Source organism: Mytilus trossulus, chromosome 14 (assembly GCF_036588685.1).
Source record: "Mytilus trossulus isolate FHL-02 chromosome 14, PNRI_Mtr1.1.1.hap1, whole genome shotgun sequence".
Classification (NCBI taxonomy): Eukaryota; Metazoa; Mollusca; class Bivalvia; order Mytilida; family Mytilidae; genus Mytilus; species Mytilus trossulus.
In genome coordinates this window covers 12,636,609-12,648,848 of record NC_086386.1, presented here as the reverse complement: position 1 = coordinate 12,648,848, position 12,240 = coordinate 12,636,609, and the positions used below count along the sequence as shown (strand labels likewise).

General features: G+C 32.4%; 1 protein-coding gene across 1 annotated transcript in view; it reads left to right on the top strand.

The window, feature by feature from the left end:
• LOC134697484 (sodium- and chloride-dependent glycine transporter 1-like) overlaps positions 1-7,013 on the top strand; it is a 31,574-nt gene extending 24,561 nt beyond the window's left edge. The window contains exons 9-14 of the mRNA XM_063559764.1: positions 919-1,031; positions 1,628-1,756; positions 2,894-2,993; positions 4,276-4,376; positions 5,198-5,368; positions 6,687-7,013. Coding sequence (XP_063415834.1) covers positions 919-1,031; positions 1,628-1,756; positions 2,894-2,993; positions 4,276-4,376; positions 5,198-5,368; positions 6,687-6,827 — 755 coding nt within the window. The 3' untranslated portion in view covers positions 6,828-7,013. The remainder of the gene's footprint in view (positions 1-918; positions 1,032-1,627; positions 1,757-2,893; positions 2,994-4,275; positions 4,377-5,197; positions 5,369-6,686) is intronic.
• Positions 7,014-12,240: the final 5,227 nt, after the last annotated feature.

Below are 12,240 nucleotides of genomic sequence, written 5' to 3'. Positions count from 1 at the left end.
CTTCCGGATACTAGTTATAGGTCATATCTTTCTTGAGACTATCCGCAAATTGCTGTCGAGGAAAATGTCTATATTTGGAATGGTGTTCAAATCTATGGTATCCGCCAACATTTGCAGGGGCGACGATGTAATATGGCGTTATTAAATTGTGACTCATTTCAAAGATCTGCCATAGATTGTGGGAAATTAAAAATCTGATATAGATTTGAATTATTTGGCGTTTGTTACGTCACATTTGCCATAGATTAGGAATCTGCCATAGATTTGGAACCCGCCATAAATTTGAGTCCTACATATATACGTTATAACTATAAAAAAAAATAAGTCTCTACCACGTGTACCACATGAGGTAAGTTTATGATAATAATATTGATAATTGTCTATTTTTGAATATCGTAACTATTTCAACGTCTGTATACTCTTTTGTTATATATGTCGTTAGAATTAGTATCCCGAAATCAAATTATATAAAATATACATTGTATATACAAGTGTGTCCTATTTTATTATATTTAGAAAATGTATTGCCTTGTATCGTTTCTTTTGTTGACTATAAAAAAGAAGACGTGATTGGATTGTCAATGAAGCAACTCTTCACAAGAGACCAAATGACACATTAATTAACAACTATACGTCACCGTACGGCTTTCAACAATAAGCGAAGCTCATACCACAATGTCAGCCATAAAAGGAGCAAAATAACAAATGAAAAACAATTCAAACGAGAAAACTAACGGCCTAAGTTATGTAGTATATTCATATATACATTTAATACTTAACGATGCAACCTGGTTTTTGTAGTTTTTTTCATGTTTTACATATCCAAAACTATCAAAACAAATCAGTCATTGAAAGGGAAAATTTAAAAAAAAAATGAAATACATTTTGTGAACACCTTATTAATATGTTTTATTTCAGGCCCAGGACTGGCATTCATAGTGTACCCCGAGGCTTTATCAAAACTTCCTGGCGAAAATGTTTGGTCCTGTATATTTTTTGTTATGATTCTTTGTGTTGGTCTAGATAGCCATGTGAGTACATAATCTGTAAATATATTGTTCATAGCACCAGCGTGTCTCGTTTCTTTTCTATTCTGATTAGTCAAACAAAAGAATTAAAATCGTTTATAATATAAATTACAGGATGCGCATTGATGTGGAAAATGTTTTTTATCAATAAAATAAAAACACCAAATAAAATATATGACGGCCATACTTTGACCTATAATGGTTTACTTGTATAACTTACACGGATAGAGAGCTGTCTAATAGACACTCATACCACATCTTCCTATATATACCCAGTAATGAGACCAAAGTTTTGATTGTCTATAACAAAAATATAACCTTTTTGACATCATAACATTCTACATTGTATAGATAAAAAAATAAAATACAGTGTGTGCGTTGGAAGAGCGTTACCGGATTTAGTTTACATAGAACCATCAGCTTTATACATTATTGTTGTTCGTGAACCATTTCCGAATGTATACATCCGTGGCTCTTGAGTATTCGACTTTGGGCATAGGTGCATGTAATTCTGGATTGCAAATGTTTACAAACGTTTTGACTCAAACGGGTCTACAGAAGAATAAATATATATTAAAATGAATGATATTTTGATTTAGTTTGTAACAGTAGAAGCCCTTATTGGAGTTTTAACAGATGGTTTCCATAGACTACGAAATAGACGTGAGCTCGTCACTGTAGTCTGGTGCATTGGAAGCTTTGTTTTAGGATTAATATTTTGTACACAGGTAAATAGTCAACCTTCGAGGTTGTATTTGACAATAATACAGAAATTCGGTTTAATTTATTTATAGTTGTTTGGCTGAAATATATCATGCACACTCAGGACGAGAACAAAAGACCAATAGATATCAATAAATACTATAAATGAAGGCAACAGTAATATACCGCTGTTCGAAACTCATAAATCGATAGAAAACAAATTCGGGTTACAAACTAAAACTGAGGGAAACGCATTAAATATAAAAGGATAACAACGACACAATAGAAACACAAAATTAAAATGTAACACACACAGAAACGAAATGAGCATTAGACAAAATAGTAAACCTATAAGTAGGTCCCTAACAATTTGATAGTGATTTACGTCGTGAATATAAATGCCCACTGGAAAATGGCAGTATAATAATATTGGAATAGACATTAAATTTTCCAACGGTCAACTTGCGTACCCTTCACATAACTGTTACAATAATTCATAATGTGCGGACAACATGTCGCTCTTGTTAAACACGGGATAACTTATTCAAAGTTTTCATTCTCACTGGACGTATAGCTCCATAAAAACAAACGCAAGTACACCATTTGATGTTTACTGCATCAGCTTAAAAATCATTGCGTTAACCACACATAAGACTATGCATACTAATACTTATTGAACGTCTATCACTAGCTGTCCATTGGTAGGTAGTTGGTTCATTGACTTTCGCACTATATCTCATCTGTGACGTATTGTCTGTTTCTAAGTGAATGTAAATAAAACGAAAAGATGTGGTATGATTGAAAATGAACCAACAATCTACCAGAGACCAAGTGACGAAGAAGTTAAAGACTATAGGGGACTATAGGCCATTGTATGGCATTTGACAATGAGCTCAATCCATACCGCTATCGGATAGGAGCTATAAGATGTAAAAATAATTAATTGGCCCCAAACTGTCAAACGTAAAACAACTCAAAAAGGGAAACACTAACGGATTGATTTATGTAAAAACAATAAACGAAAAACAAATATGAAATAAGGCAACAAACAAAAACCACTGAATTACATACACATACAATTTGTTGCGACATACATAGTGGTGTTACAGTACACATATAACGTGTTTGATGTTTAGACGTATATCTTTGTGATATCTTTACAGGGTGGAATATACATATTTCAATTAATTGACTGGTATGTTGCTGCCCTATCACTACCTATAATAAGTTTCCTGGAATGTATCCTATTAGGCTGGATTTATGGTAAGTTAATTTTATTGTATAATTACATATTGCAACAGAAATTTATATTCCGTCGATTGCTACGTTACGGTTCCATATATATTCACTATCGTAGACATTCTTTTCATCACGTTCGATTTCCATTGAAAGATATCTGATATTGAATAATATTTAAGCGTACAACAAGGGTTATAACCAGCCCAGTAGTCAGCACTTCTGCGATGACTTGAGTTATCATTGATATGTTCTTAATTATACATTGACTGTTTAGAACACTTGGATTTTTTTAAATATTAAGGCTTTTCTACATCAGGAAAAAAAAACTTGGCTGTGTTTGGCAAAACTTTTAGGAGTTTTTGGTCCTCCATGCTCATCACGTACTTTATTTGGCCTTTTTAACTTTTCTGTGTCGAGCGTCACTGATGAGTCTTTTGCAGACGAGTTTATTTACATGGTGTACTTTGTTAAGTTTAATTATTTGCTTCAAATGAAGGCAATCATGTACACTATCAATAACAGAAGATTATTTGCCTTGAGGGGGAAATTGAACAACAACAAAAATAACAAACAACAAAAGGTAGACAACAAAATATTAAAATATTGTCTTGAATGGCAATTAATGGTTAATTCTATGTTGTAAGGGTTAGATTATTTCGTAAATGATACCCTAGGGACTATCAGAACCTATCAGTGTCTGCTATTAGCAACGTTGTGGTATTTAATATTTTATGAATCAACAGACATGAAATATGTTACAGGGACCAGCTGAAGCACACCTACTGGTGCGGGGTTTTCTCGCTGTATTGAAGACTCAATGGTGACATTCTGTGGTGTTTGTTTTTTGTCTTTTTTCTGGTTGTTGTCTTTTGACACATTCCGCATATCCATTCTCAATTCCCCAAAAAGTTCCTAAGGTAAATACACATAAGAATCAAATTTGTTCACTGATAATTTCTCCCTTATTTTGGTTAAATTTAGACACCTTAAATTACAAAGTTTAACAATCAAAGAGGGTAAAAGATACTAGTATACGGTTTCTAATCTAATTTGTCGTTCGGAATCTATAGGAATACGAGTCATTTCGTTATTAATGCCCCTTAAACGAAAACAACGTCAACCTAAATATTGTATGGACGTTGTTAGGCAATCACAACGCTGTGATGCATGAGTTTGAAAATATTGCGCTCTTATAAGGCCTATTGGTTTAAATTCAATAGTGGATGTCATTACTTACAGAATGCTCTTTTTTTAAAAGTAGACATTGTGTTATTGCATGAAATGATTATTATAAACAACATTACAGGTATGGAAAGATTTTCAAAAGATGTCAACCTAATGTTAGGACGAGGAATTCCGATATTTTTTAGAGTCTGTATTATGTTTGTAACACCTCTTATAATGTTTGTAAGTATAATAGTTAGTGTAACATTGAGAATATTGTATATCATTTTCAATAGTTTTGTTCGAAATGTAATGAGGATTGATAACAGAAAAAAAATGTCCTATTCAGACTGGAATATGGCAAAATGTTGCAGGAGAAAACAGAAAAATGCTTCATTTGTACATCTGGTGGCATCGGAGATGAATTTAATTATAATTGTATATGCTCTGTATTAAATGATATACAAATCACATTTAATGAACTGATGAATAGCAAAAATCTAAAGATTTTCTGATATTGACAGGTTGCTCAAATTTATAAGACTAGTTAATGCATGAAGACTCTCCTGGGTAACTCATGATATTAATATAATATACTGTTATTTGTGATATTTGACTCTCTTTTGCTTTCGTATAACTTGTGTATGTCTGTACAAATCATATTATTTAAAACTTATTGTGCGTATTTCTATAACAATATAATTTGGTTTATTGAGAAATAATTAAAGATATAACTATGTACATGTACCAACTTTTTTAAAAACTAATACTAGTAAAAAAAAAGACTATTCAATTCAAAAAGACCGAAACTTACTTGTTCCAAATTACAATGCTTCATGATAAAACACTGACTGTTGTACAAATCATGAAGATCATGACGGGTGCAACATGTGGAGCAAGCCAATATACACTAGCAAAAAGAAATTCAATACAAATGACAGATGTGTGAGTAAAAGGTCATTTAGGCCTGAATATACACCAGCAAAAATACAAACAATACAAACTATCTAACAATTAGGCAATGCATATAATAAATTTGATACTGATAAATAATGTGTTGACAGGTTCTGATTATTTCCACGCTTATTGGATACCAGCCACCTACATACGGCAGTTACAAGTATCCTAAAGTGGCTGCCACCATTGGAATGATGCTGTCTATCCTGCCTATAGTACCTATTGTCATATTTGCTTTGGTTGCAATCATTCAGGCTGAGGGAGACTCAGTTTATAAAGTAATGCATGTACATATAATCAGTATTTAATCATAATACTCTACAACATAGGAGTTATATGACAAAAAAGTACCTAAACAGAATAATAGCCAAATTGATTCCAGGTCAACTTTGTATGAAGGAGTTGAAATCAATTATTTCTCCATTGATGAACTGGCATTTTGAATAAGCATATTTTATAAATATTATCAGTACCGTGCTGAATTACTGACTCAGTATTCATTTTGCTTTAACTGGTGATGTTAAGTTGTAAATTTTGATAATTTATGGATCTCTTCGGTTCAGTAGCAAGAAATAAATGATAAAAATATGTTGGTATAAATTATCGTTCATCAAAATTATAAACACTTTTGAATCACAACATTTAGTGCCATTGAGTAGTAATGACAGAACACCTTTGGCGTATCACATCCTTTTCTTTCAAACATAAAAAACACACCACATTCGCAAGTAATAAGATATTTGTTTTAAACTTGTTAATTGGCTGTGGGTAATTATATGAAGATTATTTAAATACAAATTCCAATTCTTTCCTCGTTAAGGGCATACGATACAGTTACAGGGGAGGTAGTGACGTTGGTAACGTAAAATGTTATTTTCGCGACGTCAAACTGTGACATATCTGGAAAAGATGCATTTTTCGACTGATTTTTATCATTCAAACTGATTTAATTTGAAAACAAATTCATGGACCCTTATTTTTCAAAACGGCAATTTGTTTCAATTTGCAGGGAGATTAAACTTTATAAAACTGTAAATAGAGGATTTTTTTAAATTTTGATAAACATGCAGCCAAAAAATGACGTATTTTCCCCAATTCATGAACATTTGATAAATATGTGTTATTTCTAAACAAAAAAATGCATATTTTTTTTAGCATAGCTATAAAATACAGAAGTTAACGATTATTTAACAAAAACCAATTTGTGTTTATCTTTTATAACAAAAAAGTTATGTCTTTCTCTCGAAAAAGAAATTACGGCCACAAATCTGAATTTTGAGCAAATATATTATTATCTCAAATAGTAGCACATGAAGGTATATTTTTTATTAAATATTTGATTTAATCAGGTCAAAAATAGCCTATTTCCAAATGTTCAATGACATGAACTTGTAAATACAGGATCAAAACTGTATCGTATGCACTTAATATACAAAAAGTTAAATAATAAAAATACCGAACTCCAAGAAAAATTAAAAAAAGAATGTCCCCAATCAAATTGCAATACCAAAAGCACAAACACATCTAACGAACGGATAAAGACAGACACTCTTGAAACCGGACATCACCAGACCAGTTTATTTTTATTTGTTTCAGAAAATATCAAATGCCTTGAAGCCAACATCACAATGGAAACCAGCTGGTCAAGAATATGAGGTTGTACGTGAGGAGAATAACGTGAATAACATGAATGCACTGGAGAAAATCAAACTGAACCTACTGGGCGAGACAATTTAACCTACTGGGCGGGACAGTGTAACCGCCTGGGCGAGACAAACTTATGAACAGATGACATTAAAACATAATGTATAATGATTCAGATATAAAGATGAACAATTTAATAATTACGGCTGTTTCAATATTGTAATTATCACAGTGTGTTACCTTGTATTAAAAATATAAACACAATGGCGGTGCCTTTTCTCTATAGGCGACACCACTGCAGTGTATCTAATCTGCTTTTGTATTTATCACTTGTTTACAACATTATGTTACCATGATAACACATGTATGTAATAGATGTATATTTCAATTTGATTAAACTTATTTTTATTTATATTGATATAACATAGATTTAATTTTTCTTTAAAGGTGTAGAATAAAGGAAAAAATTTCTTAGTGCATACATCATTATGGTCATCTACTAATAATATATATATATATATATAAGTATAGGCATCATGCTTCTGGTGACGTGAGCATTACCAGTTCAGTAATCCACATTTCTTTGTTGACATCAAATGTCATTCATACGGTCATAGTAGTGACAAGAGCATTACCAGTTCAGTAATCCACATGTCTTTGTTGACATCAAATGTCATTCATATGGTCATAGTAGTGACAAGAGCATTACCAGTTCAGTAATCCAAAGGAGTAGGTCCAGTAAGACCCCTTTTTGGCCCCAAAATATAGCAGTTTTACAAAATTGTTAAAATGTAAACTGTTATTTCTTTATTGAACAGTAGAATGTTTCCGCTTCATAAATATGGGCTGTTTTTGACAATGCAATGCACATATATCGGGTACTAGCACCATTAAGTCATGCTAAGTTACTGAAATCTTCACAATTCTAGCATTTTAGTTAAATTTTAGACGGTTTTCGCGAAAAACAAAAGTGGCCGCATTCGTGTTCATCCTTAATATTGAAATGTAAGTTGTATTTCATGATAATACATAACATATATAAAGGTTGAGGATGAACACGGATGCGGCCACTTTCATTTTTGACAAAAACCATCTGAAAAGTGACATTTTTTGGCATATTTGGTAGATTTTTCATATTTGATCCTGAATCTGATCGTTTTTAATGACTAGATCCGTTAAAATCTTTCACATAAACTAATTGATTCAAATGAAATAGACACTTAAGTGTTCAAAAAGTGGTCAAAATCTTTCGTCAAATGAACCTGAAATTTGAGGCCAAAATGGGTCCTTAACGGACCTATTCCTTTCTTTGTTGACATCAAATGTCATTCATACGGTCATAGTAGTGACAAGAGCATTACCAGTTCAGTAATCCACATTTCTTTGTTGACATCAAATGTCATTCATATGGTCATAGTAGTGACAATAGCATTACCAGTTCAGTAATCCACATTTCTTTGTTGACATCAAATGTCATTCATATGGTCATAGTGGTGACGTGAGCATTACCAGTTCAGTTATCCACATTTCTTTGTTGACATCAAATGTGATTCATATGTTCATAGTGGTGACGTGAGCATTACCAGTTCAGTTATCCACATTTCTTTGTTGACATCAAATGTCATTCATACGGTCATAGTGGTGACAAGAGCATTACCAGTTCAGTAATCCACATTTCTTTGTTGACATCAAATGTCATTCATACGGTCATAGTGGTGACAAGAGCATTACCAGTTCAGTTATCCACATTTCTTTGTTGACATCAAATGTCATTCATACGGTAATAGTGGTGACAAGAGCATTACCAGTTCAGTAATCCACATTTCTTTATTGACATCAAATGTCATTCATATGGTCATAGTGGTGACGTGAGCATTACCAGTTCAGTTATCCACATTTCATTGTTGACATCAAATGTGATTCATATGGTCATAGTGGTGACAAGAGCATTGCCAGTTCAGTAAAACATGTTTCTTTGTTGACATCAAATGTTATTCATATGGTCATAGTGGTGACGTGACCATTACCAGTTCAGTTATCCACATTTCTTTGTTGACATCAAATGTCATTCATATGGTCATAGTGGTGACGTGAGCATTACCAGTTCAGTTATCCAAATTTCTTTGTTGACATCAAATGTCATTCATACGGTAATAGTGGTGACAAGAGCATTACCAGTTCAGTAATCCACATTTCTTTGTTGACATCAAATGTCATTCATATGGTCATAGTGGTGACAAAAGCATTACCAGTTCAGTTATCCACATTTCTTTGTTGACATCAAATGTCATTCATACGGTAATAGTGGTGACAAGAGCACTACCAGTTCAGTAATCCACATTTCTTTGTTGACATCAAATGTCATTCATATGGTCATAGTGGTGACGTGAGCATTACCAGTTCAGTTATCCACATTTCTTTGTTGACATCAAATGTGATTCATATGGTCATAGTGGTGACAAAATCATTACCAGTTCAGTAATCCACATTTCTTTGTTGACATCAAATGTCATTCATATGGTCATAGTGGTGACAAAAGCATTACCAGTTCAGTTATCCACATTTCTTTGTTGACATCAAATGTCATTCATACGGTAATAGTGGTGACAAGAGCATTACCAGTTCAGTTATCCACATTTCTTTGTTGACATCAAATGTCATTCATACGGTAATAGTGGTGACAAGAGCACTACCAGTTCAGTAATCCACATTTCTTTGTTGACATCAAATGTCATTCATATGGTCATAGTGGTGACGTGAGCATTACCAGTTCAGTTATCCACATTTCTTTGTTGACATCAAATGTGATTCATATGGTCATAGTGGTGACAAAATCATTACCAGTTCAGTAATCCACATTTCTTTGTTGACATCAATTGTCATTCATATGGTCATAGTGGTGACAAGAGTATTACCAGTTCAGTAATCCACATTTATTTGTTGACATGTCATTCATATGGTCATAGTGAACTGTTAATAAATCTTTGAATTGTTTGAAACTCTAAAGAGTTCTACCACAGAAAACGATTATCTTAGTTGTCTGTTTTTGGTAAAACCTTTGAAAATTTCGGATTTGAATGCTCTACAACTTCGTACTGTAAGCTATTCTGAAGTACAAAATTACATATAATATTTATATAATAAATAAAAAGAAATGTATACGCCTCATTTATCAAAAAAAAATAAGATGTATAAAAAATATGGTGAAAAATTAAACAAAAACACCTTTAGTAAAGAGCTCCAACTTAATAAGAACGAAGCGGTGCCAATGTATGTGTCGTGTACAAGTTGCGATTTTGTTAATGTTGTAACATGTAAAGAAATAATGCGCAGTCATGATATACATGAACAATGTAAATATTAGAATACAAGATATAACCTGAACAAAAGTATCTCGTACATGTGATATAACACGTACAAAATACTGCTTATAAATGGTTCGAACAAAATTTAAAAAAGAAGATAGGTCACTATTGGTACGATGTCTTTTAACTCAATTATACTTTCATAACTGTTTTTAGTGTTCATTTCTGTTAGTGGTACAGCTTTTTGCAGGATACATAGTTTGTATGAGTACTTACTATATTGATCTTTTGATAGAAATAAGTCATAATTTGTAAAACGTAAACCATAGGTCAATGCACTGCCTTTATCCCTCAGCATTTGCTCACGGGCTTCAAATTGACTAGTGTAAAACAATTCAAACAGCAACGGTCTAATCTATATTTAAAACTAGAGAAACGAGAAACGAGTTATGTACCACCTCAACAAATGACAACCACTGAATAAAAGGTTCCTTGTTTAGGACAGATGCAAACGGATGTAAACCTGTTAACAGGTGCCAACCTTCACTCTCACCATACTGCTGTTAGTAATATATAACATAACAACATAGAAATAAAGACCCACTCTAATATATCAATTGAAATGACTTGTCTCGAATGCAGTTCCTTTCTGGACACGTGTACACACTAATGCATTGACTAGATTAGCTGAGTTCTGACTCCCAAATGCGATAAATGGTGTCGTTCAAATTCCGCACTGCTGACAAAAGACACATATTGGCATTGTGATGAATGTTAATGAACATGATAAAACGGGTGTAAAATTGGAATTAAAATTTAGATGAATAAAGTCATATCAAGTTAAGTAGAATCAGATTCAATTTGTTTTAGATACAACGTTCGATGTTTCTGAAGTCCCCATTAATGATATGTATTGAGTGTGAGAAAGATAGTGCGTAAGATATGATTGAGTGGAGGGCAATGTTCTGTGCATTGTGTATAGTAGAAAGACAATTTGTTAACCTTGTCAAACTTACTTGTTTTTTTTTTCTTTCGGAAAAGGCATGTTCTAAGTAAGACTTGTGACAGTTGCTACTAAAACGACTTTAGAAGAGAAACTGAATGAGCTGAAAAGCCATATACATATATATAATTTGTCAAGCCAAAAAAAATGCAGTCACAAGCCTATGAAAGGTCAACCAAAAACCGTCGCAATCAATTTAGTTAAAATATAAAACTCATTCCGTTATACTTCATTTGAGCTCACGACAAAATACACAAAGATTTAAAAAAAAACCAAAATAATGACCAAGTTGTAGCTGAAAAACACGTTAAAAATTCGAGAGAAAATGACTGATCTGCAATCTAATTTGTATAATTAAAAAAAAATAGTAAAAAAATGAGGAATGTTTCAAAAAGACAACTAAACCAAAGAGCAAAACTCAGTCGAATGCTACCAATGGGTCTTCAACACAGCGAGAAAATCCCGCCTTAAGAATAATTTTAATCGTTTTCCTAGTGTAGTAATGTTCATTGAGCCATGTTCATCTATCTGGAAATATTGACAACTATTGTAGGTATTACCGAATACCATCAATCCAGAAGCTTATTATGATTTGATTTTATTGAGAATCATTATTTTCTCAACTTTGTCTGGCATTATTTCTGATATTTCAACTAGACTCAAGCTGTCATAGCGGATGTTCTTACCACTTTTTTTATGATTATTTCCACTATTTCACGTATCACATCATTCCTGATTTTATTGTGAATTGTATAGAAAAAAAGATATCATTTTCTGATAAAGCTGTGACAGCGGAAATTTTCCATGTGATATCAGATATCTGTAAAGTCATACAACTTAGAAATGAACTTTTATTATAAAAATCATGAAAATAAGAATCTTTATTAAAACGCATTTTTATAAATATACAATAAAACACAAAAATTTGAAACAAGAAGTGAAACGTGAATTTCCGCTGTCACAAAGCTACTCTTTGTTGTCCAGAATTATACAGCTTAAGGAAAAAAGGCTTCACTGACAAGAAATTATTTTGTTTGGACACATCAGACCAACGTTCAGGCACTTGTTCCAGAAAAAATATCCTATATACCTAATATATACAAGTATATATATTAAAAAAAAATCTGAGACAAGTGTCTGTGGACCAACGGTACTAAAGATATTGTATACAAGGTGTCAAATTGACTAGACTGCCACT